Source organism: Apis laboriosa, unplaced genomic scaffold, assembly GCF_014066325.1.
Source record: "Apis laboriosa isolate Shangri-la unplaced genomic scaffold, ASM1406632v1 scaffold18_cov149, whole genome shotgun sequence".
Taxonomy (NCBI): domain Eukaryota; kingdom Metazoa; phylum Arthropoda; class Insecta; order Hymenoptera; family Apidae; genus Apis; species Apis laboriosa.
The window spans coordinates 631,301-657,064 of record NW_025222233.1 but is presented as its reverse complement, the minus strand read 5'-3'; the positions used below and the strand labels follow the sequence as shown (position 1 = coordinate 657,064).

The window sequence follows — 25,764 nt, the reverse complement described above, 5'->3', positions numbered from 1 at the left end:
TTGAGTAAATGAATAAAATATTCTTTATATTTAATATTATATATATATATATATATATATATATATTGCTCTATCTTTTTTTTAACATAAGAATAATTCATGTTATTAGCTTAAAATAAAGATGGATCAGAGAGTCAAAGGTCAATATCATTAAACGATAACGTGCGCTACTTTATTTTTCCAAATGTATTTGCACCAGTGTAAATAAGTAAGACAAAAGTAAGAACAAAGTGTATCATAATCAATTGATAATAGTTAGTCAATATTTCTTTTGAACTCGAGTATTATAGAAATATCGACTCAATGCTTATATACCTTTTATTATTATGCTTTTACTTTTATTTTCACTGTTTTACTTATTCTTACCCACGACAAAAATATATTTCTATTAATAAATATCAAACGACGAATCGTTCAATGATTAAGACATAAAATTTATTATATAATCAAATGCGAAAATTTTTTCATAAAATAAAAAAAAAGATTTTATCTAAATTAAGCATTAAATACTTTCTTTATGTGAATTAAATAATGTAAATTTTATTTTATTTTTATACGGTTCCGTTTAATTTCAATTGAATTTTTTGTCCAATACATATTTTCTTATGATAATAATAATAATAATAATAATATGAACGAAATAATATATGATCCTCTTAAATCAAGTTATACATAGCAGAGCAGAATACCAATATATTCCAGATGAAAACATATCACATTATCGAATACGTGTTTTTTTTAAACCCGTAAAACGGATAATGAGAAAATTAGATCGCATTGCATTCTTTTTTTTCATTGAATATAATTTCATTCGAAAAATTTACAAGTCACGATTGTTAATATAACTTAATCATTTAAAGTGTTAGTCGACAATATGAAAGGAATAATAAAATTTGCATGTTTAAATTAAATAAATATACACAATTAAAAAACCCTGTTGATATGGTATTTCTTTAATAAAAAATAAACAAACAAAACGATCTTATAAACACGATGGTGAGCAGATGAGGTAATCAACAAATAGAAGGGAATCAGTTTGGGCATCATCGATATTAATTACAAGTTTCTCTCGAATGGTATTCACAAAAGTCACATGATACTCCATTGTTTCTTCTTCCCGATATTTACCTAAGTAATGTACGCGGTTCGTACTTATTTACGTCCCTATCTTTAACCAATGATTAATCCACAACCCAGTCTAAATTGCGGTTTACTATGATTTATCATACCACTTAACGCAAATGTAAATGGCAATGGCTGTAATTTCTTTTCCAAAACTGCACCCACAGTCCAATTTGTATCTACGCTTCCTATAAATAAAAATGCATACAATGAATTTTGAAAATAAATTACGAATGAATACAATTAATAATTTAAATGCTACCTCTAAATATTAAATCAGCTTTAGGTAAATCGATTTGATAAGCAATTGCTCCGGTAGATTCTTGTATTCTACAATTAATTTCCAATTCTACACCAACTTGTAATTGCTGACTAGCTTTTTGATGAAAACAGAGATGACATCCAGATAAACCTATTGAAAATCTTGTTGTAAGTTCTTGTTAGTTGTTACTTCTAAATAGCTTTTTAATCATTATAAAATATCTATACAATTATAAAATATCATTAAAAATATCCTATTATAACTATTAAGTTCATATATCTCCGCTTACATACCTAAGCTACCACTAATCGTAGAATCTCCGTTCGTATATCTTCCAGCGGCTGAGAGAACAGCAACTTGACCTCCTGGCACAGCTGGACCTCGTTGATAAGCAAGTTCTCCACCCAACGCAACAGATGGAGTTATGCTTTGAAGATAATGCATTACAAAAACGCCTAGAAAACAATTTATTCCTTACTATTATTGTTCCTAAAATTTTACGTAATTGATCTTTACCTCGCACGCTTACCAGAACCATTAAGTATATCCGGATTACCCAAAGTCAAAGAAACTGTATATGCATCACCACGATAATCCGTTGTCATTTGAACAGCTGTAAATTTACTTTTCTGTACTTGAGTAGCTAATTTACCTCTTAATCTTTCACCAAATTGATGAATAATATTAGCATTAAGATTTCCACTTGGATCTATATCACCCAATAACACTGGATAAGCTTCTGAAGGTACCGGTTGCTGTGTACCAACATAAGTTGCTCCAAATCTGAAAACATTTAAATATTATATCTGATAGATTATTTATAATTAAATAATATTTAAATTTATATCAATTTCAATCCTACCTATACCCAGATTGTGCAATGGAACTCATGCTTATTGTATGAGAAATTTGAAAGTGATTACTAAGACCTTTATTAAACATCAGTTTTGCACCTTCGAAGTTTGCAGGAAATACATCTATCATAATATTAATAATTAATATTAGAGTTATTTTAATTGTATTTGAATGAAAATTTTTTTATTATATACGTATAATTATATCATCAATTAGACAATAAAATAGATTATGCGATAGAAAAAAAATGAATTAAAAATAATATTGATTACGTGATATACAGATACCTTTACACTTTTTATGAAGATCCTCGATTGTACCAGGATTTTTCAAACCATCAGAAAGTCTACTAGAGTTCAAAGTCTCAGAAGAATCTGGTTTTTCTAAATTTGGTAATAAACCTGAGGTCGGAGGTGGCGGCGAAGGTGGAGGAGGTACAGAAGCTGCTAATACGTTTCCCATTTTGATAAATTTTATGCGTAAGAATTTTAATAATTTTCGTTTTCCCTTTGTACAAATGACACAATATCTTACTATTTCACCCTTGTGAATTCTTACACAAAGACGAATATATTTACTATATGTACAAAAATCGTTAATGAAAAATCTTTTGATTAGATAAAACAGCGTGCTTTTGCCTAAGCCGCCATTTGTAAAAGGCAGCCACTGCCGCTCAGACCATGAGATTTCTCTTTTCCTCAAAATATCCCTATCAAAGGAAAAACATTAGGTAAATACTCAATAAACGATGAATAAATTTTCAAACCTAAATTTCAATTTCAATTATTTAAATTAATTTATTTAAATTAAATTCTAAATTATACATATAAATTGATATTAAAATTTTTACTCATATATAATAATAAAATAAAAATTAACCAAAACATTTAAACAATTTCTATTATTATTGGTCATATCTAATTTCTATTCTGATTGGTCAAAATTTATTATATCTTGTTATTTTTTCTCCAATAAAATGTAATATCATGTTCATGAATTAATAATTCGTTTCTTTTTATTGATAATATTTATCTGCATTATAATCATTATTTAATTGCTAATTTTCAATTTTCCTTAAATATAAATTATGTTTTCAATATATTAATATAATAAACAATTATATAATTAGTAAATTAAATTTTGACATTTTATTTTTTTTTTAATTTTATGTACTAATACATATAAACATAAATGCACATACATATGTACGCATATTCACATATATATATATTATAACAAAATTTTCTATTACTATTTAATTATTCTAACTATTTAAAATAGATAAATAATTTAACATTTATAAATATATATTATACGAACTTAGTAGCAATAGCTAATAATTTTGTATAATCTGCACCTTTGCTATGTGTCTTTTCTTTCATAATTGTTCTGAGAATATGAGGAATTGGTACATGGATCCTAGTACCCAAAGGTGTACCATTGTCATCTATAAGAACTATATTATTGCTATCAAATCTTGGAACTTTAGGATTTTGTTGTTGCTTCAAACCAACCAATATACCTTTTTTTTTTTCACCTTTTATGGCAACTAATACTCTGTCTCCTATATATTTTATAAATAAAAATAAATATATATTATCAAAATATCACATAATTATCTTACCTATATAACCAACTCCTTTTTTATTATAAACATGAATGCAACGTGGTGGTTTTCCTTCCATCATAGCTTGTTTTCCAATTTCACTATTATCTACAACTCTTAATCTTGTCAATTTTATTATTTGATTACATATTGTTGATGTAGAAACATTTCTGGATAAAATATTGAACATTGTACCATATATAGGCATTATTATATTATCTATAATATAAAGAAATAATATTAATTTTTGAATATGATAATTATTACATTATATTACAATATGCGATATATTTTTAAATACGAATATATATATATATATATATATATATATATATTTATTTATATATATATATATATTAATAATAATCGCATAAATTAAAATCTTCGTTATTAAATATTATTTAACTCAATTTCAAAAAAAGATTATTAAAATTTGTATAGAAAAAGAAATAAAATTATATAATTTTTTAAACAAATTTATTAATTATATAATTTAATTAAATCATTTTTTTATTTTTAATTTCTTTGATCTATTAATTTTATAAATCTATTATAAAATTTAACATATATGATAGTTAATACAAAATAAAAAAATGATAATATCTATAACATTATTGTATAATGTTATAGATGTATGTTATTGATGTCTGTACTATTTATCTTAATTTATTTTAACGTAATATCTATTACATTACTTACTTACTTATTAATACTACATTACTAACTATTACTACATTATTAACTACATTACTTACATTACTTACTTAATTTATTAAAACTTTTTAAAAAAAACTAGTTTTGTTTTGTTGCGAACTTTAAGAATGGTTAAGAATTGAGAAAAAAGTTAAACATATAACCTATATATAGTTTTATCGAAACACATTTTTTTTTCCACTAAAATGAATAAAGTTCAACGATGTCGGAAGGCAATTAAACAATTATGTTTCGCTTATATACCTCAAATCAATTTGTTATTTATTCGAAATTATAGTATAGAAAAAGATTTAAGTATAAATGTAACAAAAGATAAGAGACAAAGCAAGAAAACAGAATCTGCTAATTTTGAACAAATTCCACAATTTTCAAAAGATCTCGAAGTTGAAAATAATCTACTAATTCCAAGACAGGATACTTTCGCTTCATTACTTCGGCATTCTAAATTCATAGATGTAAATATGAAATATTTTATTGCATTACATTACATTTTATTATATTATATATAATTCAACTTCTTTTTCTTATTTCTTTTCTATAATATATATATATATATTTTTTTATGTGTATTAATCATATTTTAGCTAGGAAATCCAGAAGGAAAAGTAGTATTGGGAGAAATTTTTCATATTATTAATAATGATTTATACATTGACTTTGGATGGAAATTTCATTGTGTGTGCCCAAGACCTCAAAAAGACTCATTGTAAGTTATAAATAAAATTTTTATTCTAATAAATCATAGTTCAAAATTTATTATTTTAGGCAATATAAAAGAGGCTCAAAAGTCAAATTATTAATAAAAGATTTGGAATTATCAACAAGATTTTTAGGAGCATCTACAGATCTAACAATATTAGAAGCAGATTGTATTCTTCTTGGTTTAGTGCATACTTCATCTGACAAAATGAAAGTGTAATTATTATTTTTTTAAATAAAGGAGAAAAGTTTAAAGATTAAGTTACATGTCTTTTTATTTTCTTAACATTTTACTTAACATATATTTTTCTTAACATATATTATAAATGAAAATCTAGCAAATAAAATAAAATTTTACATTATAAATAAATAAATATATATATAATATATTGGTTTAGGCTTATAACTAATATAACTTACTTAATCTTTATTTTACTAAGTGTTATACTAGAAAGTTATATTAGTATTAATTTTAAATTAAATTTATTAAAGATTTTTTATGATTTATATAGAAGTTTTCTGATATAATTTTTATGCAAGAAACAAAAATATTTATATATATATATATATATATATATATATATATATATATATATAAAATATCTATAATTTTGTCTTTTGGATCAAATAACTTATTTCTTAGTTCAATTTGCAAAATTATAAAATTTATAAACATTGATATATTATACTTATATCTAATTTATTAATTATTTAATTTATTAATATATTTTTTAATCTATATTTTTAATATGAACAAATTCAATATATTATAAATCATTAAATGGAAAAAAAAATGTAAATTTCTAGATTTTTAAATTCAATTTTTTTTAATAACACAAATTAATGCTTGAAAATCCCATATTCCTATATTTTACAATTTATTTTAGATATAAGCTATAAAAAGAAGTTATTCTTTAAAGTGGAAAAGAAATAAAATTTCTGAATTAAAGATTTTGATAAAATTAAAAAAATTGAGTAAACATATAAGTAAAAATAAATAATAAAAATAATTATTCTTATTAAATAATTATTTCACAGAAATAACTATTGAAAAAATTAAAATCATATATTTTTAATACTTTTACAACTTAATTGAAAAATCGTATTAAAAGATTAAATCGTATTAAAAGATTAATTTTATAATAAATATTATATTATTTTAATACTGCTAAAATTGAAAATTTATTGTAGAATTAATTTATTGTATGCTATTTTAGTGGAAATCAATTTCACAAGATGAGAAGAGATGAAATTTATGTTATACATTTATTGATCGTCGATTGTGAAAATTTAAATGATCACGTGATGATTTGATTTTAGTAGCAGTATTTTAAGAATAACAATATTTATAAAAATATTTTATATTTAAATCTTATATAAATATTTTTTAAAAATTATTTCGTATATGTGTAAGCTACATATGTATAATATATTTTGATATGATCTATGGTTATATTTACATATAAGATAACATAGAACAGACATAGAATTTTATTTTTATAAAATCAATCAATTTTGCAACATAATAATTATAGATATTCCATATTATATATCATAAATTTTACACTTATATATATTATGAAGAAACATTAAATTTATTATTAAGCTATTCAATAAAATATTTAAGCAACATAAAGATTTGACTGTAAAATAACAATTATATATTTTTAAAATATTTATATATGAGTGTTAATATATTTATGTGATAGAAATAAAACTGTTTTATTCTATCTATATTCCATTTTATTTAATAAAAATTTCTATTGTTTATTAATAAATAAAAACTTTAAACAAAATTTTTATATATCAACTTTTGCTTGATCTTTAGATATAATATAATCATATAGATATCATATAATAAATATATTAACACTTTGTATATAATATACGATAATATAAGAATATTATTGTATAAAACTTAAGAATGTAACATATACATATTTTTGTATCTTATAATTAATATTTATAGTATCAAGAAAATTTTAATAAAAATATCTTTAACAAGAATAGCTAGAATAAATAAAATATAAAAAACAGCACACACACACACACACACACACACACCTATTATAAGTATACACTTTTTCAAAATAATAATCTTTGATATTATTTTTTTATACTATGGAAAATAATAAAATATGAAGAATATAAAATTTCATTAAAAATAATATGGAAAAATTTCACTGTAATATCATTTGATTAAATTTTAATAAAAAAGCATAATAATTAAAATCTTTTGCAAAAGAAACATATTGCTACATATTATTAGATTCTGAAGTTACAAATGAAAAGTTCTGTGTATCTATGAGTAAATCTTCATTTATATTTGTTTTTTCTTCTGATTCAAATTCATCTATATCTTCTCCATCAGTTATTACTTGAGGACCAGTGGATTTATATTGAAATGCTGAATGTGATAAATCAACTTCAACAGGAAATAACATTACTGCAGATAATAAGTCTCGTATGTTAGAATAATATTTTGCTAAACCAGTTGCAAATTTTTGCATTTGCCATACAACATCTTGAACGTGTTTATTGTCTAATAATTCAAGTTTTACAAGCACATCTGATCTAAGTTTAGCAAATTTTGCACGAGCTTCTTGTCGACATCTCAATACTAAACGATATTCATAATTTCCTGTCTCTACTCGATAAAGAGGTTCTTGTAATGCTGCATAACTTTGTTCTTCATCATCTAATTCTTTTACTTTTAAACAATAAGAAAGATATTCAAACTTTGCATCAGCATATTTGCTAATAGTTAATCGAGTATCAGGAATAGCTTTATGAAGATATGTGCCTAGATCATTTAATATAGGCTTTAAAGTTTTTAAAATTGTTATTCCAAATTTTTCCATTTGTCTATGTTGTTCACCAAATTGTCTGAAAGCTTCACTAGCTCGTGGTTGTGGTTCTCTTACTCCTATTGCAGCAAAGGCATCTCCAAATACTAAAATATATACAATACAGAGTTTAATATATAAGAATATAATACATTAAAATATTAGTAGAATCGTGATATACATAAACAATACAAACTTTTATAATTTAATAATTTTAATTCTAATAATAATATATTCTTATGAACTATTCATATATTAAATATTTGTTTTGATTTTTAAATGAGTAAATTAACTATATACATAATACTACCATATTACGTATATAATTTTTGATAATACATATGTATGTGTGCGCGTGCGTGTGTGCGTGCGTGCGTGTGTGTACACACAACATACATTTATTTAATTTGATAGTCTAATTAAAAATTTCTAAACATACCTTTATATATTTGTATCAGATCAAAAAAAGCATGCAAAGTAGCTTTAGCATGAGAAACTAAACCTCTATACAAATTCTCTGTACGCTGTAATGCCATTAATCGTTGTACAAGAGCATCATTACAAAGAATGGCACGCGATAATCCTAGCGCATCTGCTGTTGCGCTTCCCATTCCTTCAACTAATCTATGTTTTACCTGAAATTCAATTCATTAATATAAAATAATTTATGATAAATATATAATTTTAATAATAATTACCTTTTTCAAAGCAATATCAAGAGTACGACCTTGTTTAGGATCAGCATGTAATTTATTATAATTAATACTGACTTGAGAATCACAAGATTGTATCATTTTTGCAACTTCTACTTTTGTTTTTCCTCTGACTGATGTTCCATTTACTGCTACAAGTTCATCTCCAGATTGTAAAGTACCATCTATTGCTGCTGGTGTATTATCAAAAATTTGTACAATATATAAGCAGGGACATAAGGGTGCTCCTCCTCCAATACTAATGCCTATAAGATTACTGCTATCTTTTTGTATTACAACATTGCCAGAAGTTATAGTCATACCCCTACATAAATTAACAAAAAAAAAGAAGACACATTATATATTATATATCAATAATATAAATTTAATATTTAAATATATAAATTATTTTTAAAATATAATATTTACTTTAATTTTTATATATATATTATATAATATATATTATTTTAATAATATTTTATATATTATAAATAAAATAAATATAGTTATTATAATTTTCTATATAATATTTTCTATATAATATAATATTACATAATATAAGATATTCTATAATATTAGATAATTTTTATACTAGTTAACCAGTTAAAAAGTAATGTTATCAATTATAAAGAATTATTATGAATGACATCCAATGTAATCCATTATCCAATCTTCAATAAAGATTTTTCATTGTAAAATCAAAAAATAATAATGAAATAATAAGTATATATGTAAATATATATATAGAATAAAAACAAAATATATAATCTAAAGTACTGACATAATTAATTAACAAAAAAATCACCATCTATACTATTATCTGTAATAAATATTAATTATAAATATTATTTTTTTTTAATACTACATTTAATCATATAATACAAACACATATAATACAAAATAATAAAACAAAATAATTTGAAAAGCTTCTATTTGTAATATCATGCAAAACAAAGCTTAATAATTAAAAAATAAAAAAAATAATAAAATAATTTAAATTTTATGTCAAATATTACAAAAATTTTTCTTGAATTTTTTAATAATAAATGTTAAATGTTTATAAAAATAAATATAAATATTAAAAATATTAAAAACATGAAATTACAATATTAATTTGAATAGTATACTATAAACATCAAAATCAAGTATCAAGTAATACAATATAAAATATAAGCATATATTATTAAAACTTACGTCGTATTATTAGATAAATGATGAAGAGACTGATCTTGATTGACCAGTTCTACATCTGGTCTACATTTCGATTAAAGAAAAAAACATAGAGTTTATATTTTTTAATATACTAATATATTTTTATATATATTTATATATATAAAATTATATATATTTTATATATATTTATATAAATATTTGACAAAAACTTTAATAAAAAATAAGATAGTGAAACAAAAAAAATGCATACATGCGATCTTCCATTGTGATAAATTGTTGCAATTGAACATTAGCCAATGACACGGTGGTTAAAGGAACAGAATTTTCTTTACATTCTTCAATATTTTTCAAAGAAATATTATCTGTAGATAATAATGTTTGATCCATTAAACTATCCCACCGTACCGTGGCATACAGGCATGCATGTTGCAAGAAAAAAGAAGCAGATTTAAATTGAAGGGTAACATTCAATAAATAAATAATTAATTTTATAAAACCAACATCTTATCCTCTTCGAAAAAGAAATCATCTTCATAATCCATGCTTATAACCTGTAATATGAATAAATTGATGCTTAACACTTTGATTTCACAAATACATAAAATGTTTTTAAAGATTAAAAATAATTTTGATTAAAAAGATTAAAAATGAGATTTGATAACATATAATATTAATTAAGAAAAATAAGAAATAGAAAATATTCTAATATTAGTTATAAGACATTTCACCACTGAAATATTATATTATTATATTATTATATTATTTATAACATATATTTCATATAACTTCTATTCATTTTGTTATATAAATATATTTATGATGACTGTTCTTTTTGAGTAGTTTTTAAATAGTTTTTAATTTATTGTCTTATTCATTCAAATAAATCTTTTATTTTAAAAAATTAATTATTTTAAAAAAATATTTTTAAAAAATATTATATATTATAGTTTTTTAAAACTTTATACCAATAAAAATTTATTGTTTTAAATTTGATAAAGGTTAAGAGTTTTTTATATCATCATATATTATATATTATACAAGATTATATTTGAAAAAATCTTATAATTCCAAAACTAATTAATATCTATTAAGACTTTTTTAATGGAAAAGAATATATATTTCTTATTTGATAAACATTGCATGATCTTGAAATATTATTCCAAAATATCCTGTATATTATCAATAATAAATAATCAAAATAATTTAGTAATACATCAAAAAACTTATATTTTACATTTAGTTTGTGATAAATTTTAAGATTATTTATAATATATGAAATGAAAATCAATACATGCTAATACCTTGATGAATTATTTTTATGAAAAAATCAATTCAATATAACATAAATTTTAATTTTTATTTTTAAAACATCCCCTATATGATAAAACTTATTTTGAGACATGTCTTTCAATTAGTGGTATCAAATTGAGAAAAGTTTCATAAAAACAACACAATACTTTATTTTAAATAAATCAGAGATTGGAAATAATTCTAACTTCCAAATGATTTCGATTTCGTTATTAATTACGAAACTATCTCGACACAAGTTTCATTGTACAAGGCATACTTGAAGAATAAATGTGATGAATTTTTCACTATTTTTATTGTTACACAAAAATAAAAATAAATTTATATTAATTTTCAAAGCAAATATTTTAACATATTGATTTTTATGATGGTCATTTTCTTTTATATATATGTAATTGTTGAGTGAAACCAAAAACAATTGCTGAAAACATAAAACATTACACAAGTGTATTATATACTTACTTGTATTCTTATTGTTTGTTATAATTAATAAACACAAAATTTTATCTTTTTATCTTGTTATACTTAATTTAATAAATGTTTTATTTAAATATAAAAATTTAATTTTTTCTTATACAGCCAATTGAAAATTTTGGGCAAGATTGTTACTCTTCAAGCGTGTTCGTGATTGTGTTTTAAATTTAAATACTTGAAATAAATTAATATAAATTAATACTTTCAAATAAATCTTTAATAAAATTTAATAAGTTTTAATAAATTGAATGAAAAATATAATGAATTATAATAAACTATGTTCATACTTGATTAGTGCAAGATCTTCAATAATAATTTTTAAAGATGTTTTAACTAATGTTTTTATACATGATGTTGATATGTTTTTTTTAATAACAAATTTCAATTAAATTGATTTTATAAAAACTAATTTGATTGGTTTCACATTATTCTGTTCACAATTTTTATTTTTAAAGCGAATGCTTTACATCGAAAAATACTTCTTCTCCTAGCAACAAAAATAAATATATATTTAACGAGTTGAATTACATAGTTAACTATGATAATTTCTGATTGAAATTAAAGTTCAATATAAAATTATAAACTGCAAATAAAACAATGCAAATATTCTGATACAAAATATCTTAAGTAGGTTATATATTATAAAGTTATTATATTTTATATATGATTGTTTATCATTATTTGTATACATTTTTTTAATTACAATAAACAATTTTTACTGAGCAAAGATTAGAAATAAACTTTTATTTTGTAATTATTTTAATAAAATATTTAAAACAAATATTATAATACATATTATTTATAATTTATTTTTTATTTTATTAAATTTTTTTCTTATAATCTATTTTAGAATACTTGCTTTGAATTACAATATTAATTAATAATACTAAATATTAATTTAGTATTATGATAAAAATTAATATAGAATATATTTTTAAAAATAAAATTATATTTTTTAAAATTTTTAAATTTAAATTTAATTTTAAATTATTCTTCAAATTAATATTTACATGTAACTTTTCTCCAATATTTAAATTTAGATCTGTCTTTGTCTATAGCAAGTATACATAAAAGAGAAATAAATAATATAATATATAGTATATAATAAAGATAAAGATAGAATAAAAATTAAGATATCAGCGCCATCTTCCGAATATCGGAAATAAAAATAAGAAAGCAAATAACAGAAGCATAAAGATGGAGTATGATATCTGATTTTTTTGATTTTTATCCTCTATCTTGTCTATAATTATATTAATCTAAGGCATATGTAATATGAATAAATAGAAATAACAATGGGTTTATTAACGGATCCTCGAGCAGGATCTGGAAAAATAATAAAATTTTTATTAAAATGGGAACAGCCCCTTTGTTATTTTTTATATATAAGTGGTATTATATGGATGTTACTTCTTGCTTTACCCGTATTTAATGACAGTAAGTATAAAATTGAAATATATTATTAAAATATTATAAATTAAAAAGATTAAATTATATTTTTATATCAATTAAGTCATTGTATGAATTAAATAAAATTTAGATTATTTAAATAAAATGTAATAAAATATATTATTTATAATTTATACAGAATTTTAAATTAAAGATTTTTTTTTAATTATTTTATTCTCTGTATATTATAATTTTATCATTATCATATATATGTATGTAATTTTTTATATTTTTAATATATTTAAAAATTATATAAATAGAAATCAAATATGTAAATCAAATATTTAAAATATTTATTATCAATTAATATTGCAGGATACATTATTAATAATATATATATTTTTTAAATATATAGATACCTATTTCTCTGAAAATGCTTTATTACCAGGATTAGTTACAAAAGAAAGTAATTTGGAACAAATAGCAAAGCATTATTATGTGCACTTATTGCACGAAATGAAACAATATCCAGATATAATGCCATATGCATGGTTAGCTGCTACATTAAGCCAGCTTCATTTAGATGTTTTTTTACATAATTTTACATTAATATATCCTTTCCAAGAACAACAAGTAAGTATATAAAAAAAGATAGTTTTTTTATTAAATAAATTTTTTAAATATTTTTTAAAGTTTTTTTTTTAAAGTTATTTATTAAATAATGATAAGTTATTTCTTTATTATTATCAAAGAAGGAATTGTAATAATAAAAATATAAAGTATTTATAGTTTATAGGTCAAAATATATATGGAATTATAAGAGCTTCAAGAGCAGCCAGTACAGAAGCAATTGTAGTAAGTGTTCCTTTTAGACCAATTAATAGTATTTATTTGGATACTACACCTTCTATTGCTCTACTTCTTGCATTTGCTAAATTTTGTAGAAGTAAGTATTTACATAAATATATAAATTAATTATTATTGTATTAATATTGTTAATTATTTTATAATATTATCTTTTGATAAAAAGAAAATAAAGTATTCTTATTGTATTATTTAGAATATTTATATTTATATAGAAACGTTTAAATAATAATTTGCAAAAATATAAATATATTATATAAATTATAAGGAAATAAATGAAAATTTAAAACTAAATGTAAAAATAAGATACAATTTTATGTAATTTTATATAATTAAATAAATATATATATTTATAAATATTTTTAATTTATAAATAATATTAAATAAATATATATATATAATATATATAATATTTTATTAATATATTATAAAATTTTATTGATATAGAACAAAAATACTGGGCAAAGGATATTATATTTTTAATAACAGAACATGAACAATTAGGAATACAAGCATGGTTAGATGCATATCATGGAGTTATAAGTGGTAATGAAGGGGTATTATTATCTGGAGATCTTCCTGGTCGCGCTGGTTCAATTCAAGCTGCTATTAATTTGGAGTTACATTCAATGAAGATTTCATCTATTGATGTTAAAGTATTTTCTATTTCTTTTTTTATTAAAATTATATTAAAATATAATTATATTAAATTTATAATAAAAAAATTGCATTCCATTTTAATTTTATAATAATTTTTTTTATTTTATATAATTTATAAATATATATATATGTATATATATATATGTATGTATGTATGTATGTATGTATGTATGTAAAGTACAATATATTTATATAGAATAATTTGTTAAAAAATGGTGGAATAATATAAATCTTTACTATTTGCTAGATAGAAGGATTAAATGGACGATTACCCAATTTAGATCTTTTTAATTTGGCACAAAATATGATAACTAAAGAAGGAATTCGGCAATCGTTTCAAAGACGTTTTGATGTTAAATATAAAAACAAATTTAAAAATTGGTGGTATCATTTTAATACTCTTCTGATGATGATCACAAGTCAAGCTACTGGAATTCCAACAGGAAATCATGGATTATTCCATAGGTATTTAAAAAATAATAAATATAAAAAATCATAAAAAGATAAATTATTGTACTTTTTAATTAAAAAGATTATTAAAAAAGATTATTGCAATTTTAATTATTAATTATATTTAATATTTTAATTATTATGACTTTTCTTAATAAAATTTATTTAATAATTTTTTTTGAATGGTTATTATAGATTTGGTATTGAAGCAATTACTTTAGAAGGTTTTGAAAAAGCTGGTCACCAAAGTTCTGATGGAAATTTTTATCAAGTTGGTCGTATTGTAGAAAGTATTATACGATCATTAAATAATTTGTTAGAACGTTTTCACCAATCTTATTTCTTTTATTTACTTCCATCAACTGATACTTACATTTCTATTGGTAAATAAACAATAATAATTATATAATAAAATAAAAATTTACGCTGAAATTTTAATTTATCTTTGTTAATAAGAAATATTAGTATGAAATTATTTAAAAATTTATAAATTACTTCAAAAATAGAAAATTTTTAAATAATTTTAAATAATTTTTTAGATGTAATTGTAAAAAATTTGTTATATATTTATTTAAAAATTATTTAAAAGCTTATTATATATTTAGTAAATGAAATATAAATAATTAACATTTAAAAAATATTTTAGGGCTTTATATAAGATCTTTAGTTTTAATTATTGCTGGAATATTTATAAAAGCTTTTTCAATGTGGCAAAGACTTCAAATATCTAATTCTGTAGAAGATAAAAAAAATCCTATTGTTAAGCAATCAAAGGTTTGTTTTTGTAATTATATTATTAATTTATATTTACAAAATTATATTAATATATATTTATACATTAAAAATATTAATATATATTTACAAAACTAATTATTTATTGAAAGTTGTATTATAAAGAAAAAAAAGAATAGAATAAAATAATTTATTAATAATAAGGATAAGTATAGTTCAATACTCGTAATATTATGCTTTTGTATTTCAATTTTTATAAATATTTTATAGGATGATGGATTGGATATTGGTGTTATTACATCAGAAATATTATGGGTTCATATTTGTGGAATTATGATTACAACATCCCCAGTTATATTTACTTATTTTGGCAGAGAAATGAATTTTCGTACAGAAGATTCTATATATTTTGGTTTCATGGCTATAACTATTTTAACATTAATATGGCCTTTGTATTGCAAAAGGTAATTTTAATATTGATTAATTATTGTATATGTATCATATTTTATATTTTGATAAATTTTTATTTTTAGACAAATGAAGTATAAAAATGCAGTTTTAATTTGTGTAATTGCATTAGTAGAATTAGGTACAATATTAATGTGTATAGCAATGCATAATTTTTCTCTAGCACTTCTTGTGGCTGTAATTTATGTACCTATTATTTTATCAATAACACCAAAACAAAACTTCACAAAGTAAGTCTATCTTGAAAATAGTTTTTTGATTATATTAAAATTGTTTATTATTATTTTATATTTTATTTAATTATATTAATACTTATATTTTATTTCATTATTATAATAAAATTACTTTTATATATTTGTTGGAATAAAAACAAAAAATAATATAAATTTAAAAATCAAATATATATATATATATTTATAATTATTTATATTTATTTTATTCAATTTATTTTTCTTTTATTTATTTATTTATTATGAATTATGAATATTGAATTATAATTTATTGTTTATTATTTTATATTTGTTTATTATTTTATATTTCTCATAATAAAATTTATAATTTATAAAATTATGTTTCAGATTTCGCAAAATACTATCACTTACCTGGATTTTTCTACATCCATTTATAATTGCAAGTTTATTCATAATATGTTATACATATGTGAACTTTTCTTCAGATTCTTTCTTTTCAATATTATTTCGTGGACATCGTGCTATAAAACAAGCATTTGTATTTAGTATTATGGATTCAATGATTTATGGAAATTGGTTGTATAATGTAACAATTTCTATAATGTTTCCTATTTGGATTTTATTTTGGAATATTTTATGTTCTAATAATCATATAAACTTATAATATATATATAACTTTTAATATTTAATATATAAATAAACTTTTTTATAATAAAGATAATAAAAATAATATAGTTTTATTAATATTTCTTACTATTATTATTATTTAACAATATATTATATATTACATTAATTTTGAAAAATTATAATTATTGTCATAATATAATTAGTAATTATAGTTTAGTACAATTACTATCACAGTAAAATAATAGTAAAATAGAAATATATATATAATATATATATTGCATAATATATTACATTAAAATTATTATAACAATAATTAATTGATTTTTTTAATTATATTATTTTAAAATAATGTTACACAGTCATAACTTAATATATAATATATAGAAAATTTATAATTAGCAGAATTACTATATTTTATAAAAATTTTATTTATAAAATGTTATAAAATATATACATTTATAATATATTTATAATAATAAATTACATTGTAATAATTTACATTATTATAATACATTATTATAACATCAAATATGTTATATATGAAATATAATAAGAATTTTTTGAATTTATTTACTGAAAAATTTAATTTTTTTTATCATTTTCATAAAACAAAATAATTTATTTAGTTTTTTATATGATTATAAAATATTTAAATTAATTATATTTATATTAATAATTTTTTATTTAATAAAAGATAGATACATAAAATATAAAATAATGCATATAAAATAACATATATTCAAAATATGTATAATATTTTATTTTATTTTTTTAATTAATTAATATCGTTTTGAATTAATTTTTTATATTACTTTTTTTTTATACAATATGAAAGTAAATGAAAACTTTATGATCTTTATAGGTGTCGCCATTTTAATAGTTTCCGTGGAAACCATGAAAATAAACTTTTATAGAAAAATAATGACAATTTCTTAAAACAAGTAAAAATATCTTTCGTGTTAATCATGAAAGCTTCTCCAACTTGGGTTGATAAAGTTCAAGATAAATCTGAACAATGGTAAATATAAAAATAGAGCTTTCATATATTCAATATAAAATAACCATAATTTAAAATATATTAATATAAATAATATAATAAAAATATTATTTTTATATTTTTTTATATTTTTAGTAAGCAATATTAATAATGTTTATGTTTTGTAATTAATAATGTTTTAATTATAGTGTATTTTTTCTATAATACTACTAGTAATAATGACAAGATTTATTAATGATAATATATTATGATAATTATTTCTATAATTAATTATATTTTAAATATATTATTTATTCTTTTAATATTTTTAAAATTTAAATTTATATAAATTTGAATAAAAAATTTTTCTATAAAAAAATAAAATTATTTTATTAAAAAATTAATTTTATATTTTATGGCATAAAAAAAATACATGCATTACTATTATTTTGTATTATTTATAATAATAAATATTCATATTATTGCAGTATATATGATTTATGTTTTAATCCGGATGGAACTCAACTAGTTATTGCTGCTGGTCAACAAGTTCTTGTTTATGAAACTAATGAAGGTACTTTAATTCAACCATTAAAAGGTAATTAAATTTATTCAAATGTAAAATAATTCAAATGTAAAAAAATTAGTTTAATGATATATATATATATATATGATATATAATCTATATAATAATGTATAATTTATTATATATTATATGTTATCTATTTGTAATTTATAGGTCATAAAGATGTAGTTTATTGTGTATGTTATGCAAAAGATGGTAAAAAATTTGCATCAGGTAGTGCAGATAAAAGTGTTATCATTTGGACATCAAGATTAGAGGGTATACTTAAATATTCGTAAGTTATTTCTATTTTGTAAATTATTTAAATAATATAATAATAATAGATATAACTATAACTAAATGCAATGATATATATGTTTGCATTAAATAACTTTTTGAATAAATAATAATTAATAATTTAATAATGAAATTCATAAACACAAAAATATAGTTTTAATAAAAATACAAAAAGTATTATTGTAAATCATTGTAAAGAATATATATATATATATATATATAAAATTTTTTAATGTTTACATATATATACGAAAATGTAATTAAAATTTTATGTAACTATATACTATAAAATTTATTGATTATATATTTATATTGTTTTAGACATAATGAAGCTGTTCAAACTATGCAATTCAATCCAGTATCACATCAACTTTTAAGTTGTTCTTTATCAGATATAGCATTTTGGTCTTCTGAACAAAAAGCTGTTGTAAAGCATAAATCAAGAGGAAGAGTAAATTGTTGTGCTTGGACAAGAGATGGTCAATATTTAGCAATTGGTTTGGCATCTGGCTATGTTTCTATAAGAAATAAAGTTTGTTTTATTTATATGAATTATGCATTATCAAAAATTTAAAAATATAATCTTATCAAAAAAATCTTAAAATATAATCTTAAAATATAATATTATTTTTCCTTTTTTTGTTTTTTAATTTTAAGTAATATAATGTTTAAATAATTTTGTCATTAAAATTTTTTTATAAAAATATTATTTTTAATTTATTATAATATTTTTAGAATGGAGAAGAACAGACACGAATTGAGAGACAAACTGGAACATCTATTTGGAGTTTATTGTGGAATAGACAATGGTAAAAAAAATAATTATATAACAAATATAGACAATGATAAAAAAAATAATTATATAACAAATATAACTTATATTAAAATTTATATTCTTTTATTTATTATTTTTAATTTTAATTTATAAATTTATAAATTTCATTTTATTATATCATATTATAATTTATAATATAATAATCGTATAATTAAATATAATAATCGTATAATTTAAATATTTTTTATATAGAATTAGTGAAATTATACTAATTTATTCCTATATTATTCACAGGGAAGAATCAACAGATGTTCTCTGTATTGCTGAATGGAATGGGACCATATCTTTTTATTCAATTTCAGGCAAACCATTTGGGAAAGATAGATTACTTAATTTTATACCTCTTAAAATGTGTAATTTTGCAGGAGGTCAATATATTTTAGTTTGTGGAAGTAATAAACAATGTATACTTATGACATATGATGGAATACAATTAATTAATGTTGGTGGAATATTTTCCTCTTGGATTTGGAGTTGTGCTATACATCCAACTTCTACACATATTGTATGATTAAAAATTTTCATCATTCAATTTTTAATTAAAAAATGTTTATTTTCTTTAATTCATAACTGTATAATTTTGTTATTTTACGATATACTTTAATGTATAAAATTTATAATGTATTTATAATATAATTATCTACAAAGATATTATATGCTTGTTTATTTAGGCTCTTGGTTGTCAAGATGGAATAGTAACATATTTGCAATTATCTTGGGACATTATTCATGGATTATATGGAGATAGATATGCATACAGAGAAAATATGACTGATGTAATAATACAAAATTTAATTACTAGTCAAAAAGTTCGTATTAAGTGTAAAGATTTAGTAAGTAAAAAAAGTAATTTTATAGTAAATTTAAAATTTAGACATAACTTTTAATTTTTAAATTGAAATATATAGAAAAATATTTTTTTTATATATTATATATTATATTATTATATTTAATATATTATATAAAATGATAAATTATAATTAAAATTTTAAAAATAAATATATATTATGCTATTAAAATTATTTATTTTTAGATACATCGCATTGCTGTATACAAGAATAGATTAGCAGTTCAATTATCAGAACGAGTAATAATTTATGAACCATTAAATTCTAATGATGGAATGCATTATCGCATATATGAAAAATTAAATCAAGCACTAAGTTGTAATTTATTAGTCATAACTACAAATAATTTAATTTTATGTACAGAAAGAAGATTACAAAGTTTATCTTTTAATGGTATAATAGAAAGAGAATGGATACTTGATGGACTTATAACTTATATAAAAGTTGTTGGTGGACCAGTTGGACAAGAATGCCTTATTGTAGGTTTGTATAATTTTATATGAATTAATATAAAAAAAAAATACTTTATTTAATAATAAAAAAAAATAAAATTAATTTTTGCAATTTTTTAATATTTATTATTTTTTTTAATAATCCATTAAAATTATTAATTTAATTATTATATCATCATAATTATATACTTGTTAATATTACTAAACTTTTATTTACATTAATTTCATTATTTTTTTATATCAGAAATTCAAAATTTTTTTATTTAATTATTTTTAACTATTAAATAAAATTAAGATATTTAATAAATTTTTGTTTTTATGTTTTTTAGGTTTAAACACTGGATATATAGTAAAAATATATTTAGATAATCCTTTTCCAGCATATTTACTAAAGATTGAAAGTTCTATAAGATGCCTTGATATTAGTTCATTAAAAGAAAAACTTGCTGTCGTTAGTGATCATGGAATTCTTTATGTATTTGATTTATATACAGAAGAAAAACTTCAAGAATTTCAAAATGTAAATAGTGTCGCTTTTAATACTTGTTTTGAAGAAATAATGTGTTTTTCAACTGGAGAATATTTAGCAATAAAAGTAGGAAATTTTACAGAATATAGACAAAAATTTTCTGGACTTGTTATGGGTCATAATAAATCAAAAGTGTATTGTTTAAATGATTGTTCTATTGTTACTATAGAGGTAAATTTCTGTTTTAATTAAACAATTACTATTGTAAAATAATAAGCAATATTATTATACTGAAATATTTATTATTTATATGTAGGTCCCATTGTCATTATTTATGTATCAATATATTGATATTAGTCTTTTTTCTGATGCTTATAATATAGCATGTCTTGGAGTAGCAGATTCTGACTGGTTTGCTCTAGGAATTGCTGCATTAGAAAATTTAGAATTAAATATTGCATACTCTTCTTTTGCTAGAGTTAAAAATTTAAGATACATAGAAGTTTTGTCAGAAGTAGAAGAAAAACTTAAATCTGGAGAATGGGGACGAGAAGCATGTATGGCTACTACTGCAGCTGCTATGGGAAAGCTAAAAGATGCTGCAAAACTTTTTCAAAAGGCTGGTTTACAACAATATGCATTAGCTATGTATTCTGATTTACGTATGTTCGATATTGCACAAGAATTTATTGTTAGTGGAAATAATCAGGTTAGTAAAATATATTTAAAATATTATTTTTTAATAAATAAAATAAAAAAAATTTTAATAATATCAGGATCGTACAATTTTACTTCGTAAACGAGCAGAATGGGCTAAAAGTCTTGGAGAACCTCGTGCTGCAGCAGAAATGTTTCTTTCAGCAGGAGATGTTGATCGTGCCATAAATATAATTGCAGAATATGGTTGGATTGACATGTTAATTAAAGTTGGCAGACAACTTGATAAAGCAGATAGAGATAACCTAACTATAATTGCTAAAAAATTGAAAAGACTAGGTGCAACGCATGGCGCAGCAGAAATTTTTAGCCGTTTAGGAGATGATCCTGATGTAGCAGATGTTTTAGTAGAAGCTCAAGCTTGGCCAGAAGCTTTTGAATTAGCTGAAAGAAATCCAAAACTGAAAGCTAGAATATATGGACCATATGCAAGATGGTTGGCAGAAACTGGTCATTTTTCTGAAGCACAAAAAGGTAAATATAAAAAAATATTATTTTTAATATATGTACATCCATTTAAATAGAAACTAATAGTTAAAAGAAATTAAGAATTTTTCATATTTAAATTTTGTTAATGTTCAATAATTTTGTTCAATAATTTTTTGTTTCCTATCTAAATAATATGATATATTATTAAAATTAATATTTGAATAAAATATAATAAAAATATATTTTAAAAAATGTAAAAATAATATTTTATGATTTCTTTATATTAAATTTGTGTGAAATAATATTAAAGTTAAAAATATAAAATTAAAAAAATTCATTCAATTCTGTAGCATTTCAGATAGCTGGCCAATCAGATGAATCTATAATGGTTTTGATAATGTTAGCTAAAAATGCAGTTACTGAAAAAAGATTTCGTGATGCTTCTTATTTCTATTTACTACTTTCTCAAATAAGTTTAAATCTTAACAAAACTACGGATGAATTACAAACAATATTTCTTCAATATTATGAAAAAGCTGAAATTTATTATGCATATCATGAAGTGCATAAATATGTGGTAATTATTATATATAATTTACAATATATTAATAGTTTTAATACAGTACATTAATAATACAATATAATAATACAATATATTATATAAACATAAGATAAAAATTACAAAAAATAAATAATAATAATAATATATTAATAATACAATAAAATTTTGATAATTTAATATTCAATAATCCAGTATGCCCTAATTATGACCATTATATGAACATTATTTGACAATTATATTTAATATAATAATTTTATTTAATTAATTTCATTCATTTTTTATTAATAAATGATATTATATTAATCATGATTATTTTTGAAATTTTTTTTATATATTTTTTTATATATTTTATATATATATATATTTTTATATATTTTTTATATATTATATATTTTATTATAATTTTTTTTATATATTTTTTTTAACTGCATTATAAATATAATCCAATAATTCAACATTTCTAAAATCTCAAATTATACTGTATTCAGATTCTAATGTATCTAAAATATAGTATAAAATTACATTATATAAATTTTAAATATAATTTAAAAAAATATTAGCAAATAATATAATGTATTAAACTAAAATATTACAATAATGCAATATTAAAATGAAAATTATATTAGGAATTATTAAATAATATATTTTTTAGGAAGAACCATTTACATCATTAATGCCAGATGCCCTTTTCAACATTGCACGATTTCTTTTAATTAAAACTGAAAATATTCAGATTGAAGGAGTCTCGAGATTTATTATAATATATACATTATTAAAACAAGCCAATTTTCTTGGTGCTAATAAACTAAGTATGCAATTACTCGAAAGACTACGAAAAATAAAAATTCCAATAAATCAATGTAGTCAATTAGAAATTTCAAATTTAAATGCTCGAGCTTCATCTTATAAAGATCCAGAAGAACTTTTACCACTTTGCTATAAATGTTCAACTTTTAATCCTCTGTTATCATCAAATAATCAAGGAAAATGTGTGCAATGTGGATTAAAATTTCAATATTCTTTTGTAATGTTTGGTAAATATTATTTAATGTGTATGTATGTATGTATGTGATTTATTTTTTTATTTATTAAAAATACTCATTATAATATCATTATAAATTATATATAAAAAATAACATTAAAACAATTGAATTTTTATATAAAAATATTTTAATAATTTAAAAAAATGTTTATAATATTTATTAAAATTGTAATTTAATTATATATATTTATAACAATTTTTATAATAATATTTGAAAAATTACAGAAATTTTACCATTGGTTGAATTTGAATTAGAAGAAAGTATATCTGATGAAGAAGCAGAAAAGTTAATAAATGAATCATCATTATCTAATGATATTTCAGATACAGATCAATTTTCTGTTAATACTGAAATAGATCTTTTTACAGCCCGTTTAATGAAATATGAGGTATCATTATAAATTCATAATAATTTTATTAAAAAATAATGGGGAGGAAAAGAATACAATTTCATTTGAATTTTAAGTTGAATTTCAAATTTATAAAAATGTTTTGAATCTTTGTATTTTATATTTTTTTATTTAATAACATATAAATACCAACATATAAATACCATTTACATGAAATAATAATTTAAAATAAATAATTTCAAATAAAAGTTATATTCTATCTTATAAATAGATTAATTTGAAATATTAAGTTAATTTTTTAAATAACATTATTTCAAAAATTTCTATATTTGTTTATCAAATTTATAATTATTAATTTATAATTTTATAAGTTAAAAATATATTAATACAATTAATAAATAATAATATTATATATTGAATATCTTTGACTATTTATTTTTCAATAAGAATATTATATTTTTATCGTATATTTTACAGATATTACATATCAAATTTACTTATTTTAGGAAAAATCTAGTTCTACTATAATTGTGGGAAGAAATGTTTTAAAAAGTATGGATCCATGTACAGTATTAATTATTAAATGGCCAAAACCGTTTAAAACAAGATATTTTAAAAATCTTTTACCTGATTTACAAATCACATTTTGTAAATCTTGTTTAAAGGTATATCAAATTAAATATTATTCATATTATGATATTATAAATAAATTAAATTACAAAGAAATTTTAAATATTTAAAAAATATAAATAATTAAAAATTGATTGATGATATTATAGATCATTTTAAATTAAAATATATTTATATTTAATTTGCAATAAATATAATAATTTTATTTTTTCTAGCTGTTTCATTTGGATGATTATGAATTGGCTTTATTACGACATGGATACTGTCCGTTTTGTAGAACAATAAATAACATTTCTAATTAGTATTTTCTATTAATTTAGATATATAATTTTATATTATTTTTATTGTAAAAAATTATCGTGATTCAATTTAAATCGATATTAATATATTTTATTTCTTTTTTTCTTTCTTATTTTTATATTCATTATTCTAAACATTTAATTAAAATTTGTTTATAGAA

The 25,764-nt window shown here is 19.7% G+C and overlaps 6 protein-coding genes across 15 annotated transcripts; 3 read left to right on the top strand and 3 right to left on the bottom strand.

Annotated features, from left to right (window-relative positions):
- Positions 1-924: 924 nt before the first annotated feature.
- On the bottom strand, positions 925-2,902 carry LOC122711869 (mitochondrial import receptor subunit TOM40 homolog 1-like). The gene is made up of 6 exons (XM_043931020.1): positions 2,527-2,902; positions 2,247-2,361; positions 1,914-2,167; positions 1,678-1,839; positions 1,385-1,534; positions 925-1,310 (listed from the first exon to the last, which is right to left on the bottom strand). Exons 1-6 carry the CDS (start codon positions 2,699-2,701, stop codon positions 1,171-1,173), a joined length of 996 nt encoding a protein of 331 aa, XP_043786955.1. The 5' UTR covers positions 2,702-2,902; the 3' UTR covers positions 925-1,170.
- A 600-nt stretch (positions 2,903-3,502) lies between these two features.
- On the bottom strand, positions 3,503-4,742 carry LOC122711883 (39S ribosomal protein L14, mitochondrial). Of its 3 annotated transcripts, XM_043931045.1 has the most exons (4): positions 4,601-4,742; positions 3,864-4,064; positions 3,762-3,803; positions 3,503-3,695 (listed from the first exon to the last, which is right to left on the bottom strand). In XM_043931045.1, the coding sequence occupies exons 2-4, from the start codon at positions 4,051-4,053 to the stop codon at positions 3,550-3,552; spliced, it is 378 nt and encodes a 125-aa protein (XP_043786980.1). In that variant the 5' UTR covers positions 4,054-4,064; positions 4,601-4,742; the 3' UTR covers positions 3,503-3,549. The 3 variants fall into 3 exon arrangements, with proteins under 3 accessions (XP_043786980.1, XP_043786979.1, XP_043786978.1); XM_043931044.1 differs by having other exon boundaries at positions 3,503-3,803; positions 4,610-4,734; XM_043931043.1 differs by having other exon boundaries at positions 3,503-3,803; positions 4,601-4,731.
- Positions 4,743-5,519, top strand: LOC122711882 (28S ribosomal protein S28, mitochondrial). Its single transcript, XM_043931042.1, has 3 exons — positions 4,743-5,014; positions 5,144-5,265; positions 5,325-5,519. The coding sequence occupies exons 1-3, from the start codon at positions 4,745-4,747 to the stop codon at positions 5,476-5,478; spliced, it is 546 nt and encodes a 181-aa protein (XP_043786977.1). The 5' UTR covers positions 4,743-4,744; the 3' UTR covers positions 5,479-5,519.
- A 1,853-nt stretch (positions 5,520-7,372) lies between these two features.
- LOC122711833 (PRKCA-binding protein) lies at positions 7,373-12,786 on the bottom strand. Of its 8 annotated transcripts, XM_043930945.1 has the most exons (9): positions 12,762-12,786; positions 12,039-12,238; positions 11,740-11,925; positions 10,471-10,520; positions 10,220-10,360; positions 9,991-10,050; positions 8,803-9,121; positions 8,544-8,739; positions 7,373-8,211 (listed from the first exon to the last, which is right to left on the bottom strand). In XM_043930945.1, exons 4-9 carry the CDS (start codon positions 10,509-10,511, stop codon positions 7,514-7,516), a joined length of 1,455 nt encoding a protein of 484 aa, XP_043786880.1. In that variant the 5' UTR covers positions 10,512-10,520; positions 11,740-11,925; positions 12,039-12,238; positions 12,762-12,786; the 3' UTR covers positions 7,373-7,513. The 8 variants fall into 8 exon arrangements, with proteins under 8 accessions (XP_043786880.1, XP_043786885.1, XP_043786881.1 ...); XM_043930950.1 differs by lacking the exons at positions 9,991-10,050; positions 10,220-10,360; XM_043930946.1 differs by lacking the exons at positions 11,740-11,925; positions 12,039-12,238; positions 12,762-12,786 and adding an exon at positions 11,271-11,673.
- Positions 12,787-12,942: 156 nt separating this feature from the next.
- LOC122711887 (glycosylphosphatidylinositol anchor attachment 1 protein) lies at positions 12,943-17,180 on the top strand. Its single transcript, XM_043931051.1, has 10 exons — positions 12,943-13,188; positions 13,556-13,773; positions 13,930-14,086; positions 14,452-14,660; positions 14,912-15,129; positions 15,310-15,497; positions 15,761-15,888; positions 16,117-16,310; positions 16,380-16,544; positions 16,893-17,180. Exons 1-10 carry the CDS (start codon positions 13,047-13,049, stop codon positions 17,167-17,169), a joined length of 1,896 nt encoding a protein of 631 aa, XP_043786986.1. The 5' UTR covers positions 12,943-13,046; the 3' UTR covers positions 17,170-17,180.
- Positions 17,181-18,003: 823 nt separating this feature from the next.
- On the top strand, positions 18,004-25,645 carry LOC122711837 (intraflagellar transport protein 122 homolog). The gene is made up of 16 exons (XM_043930957.1): positions 18,004-18,150; positions 18,597-18,706; positions 18,848-18,968; positions 19,292-19,502; positions 19,706-19,779; positions 20,040-20,310; positions 20,477-20,638; positions 20,839-21,136; positions 21,435-21,805; positions 21,891-22,283; positions 22,351-22,765; positions 23,071-23,297; positions 23,935-24,316; positions 24,550-24,713; positions 25,181-25,339; positions 25,520-25,645. Exons 1-16 carry the CDS (start codon positions 18,098-18,100, stop codon positions 25,604-25,606), a joined length of 3,498 nt encoding a protein of 1,165 aa, XP_043786892.1. The 5' UTR covers positions 18,004-18,097; the 3' UTR covers positions 25,607-25,645.
- The last annotated feature ends 119 nt before the right edge of the window (positions 25,646-25,764 follow it).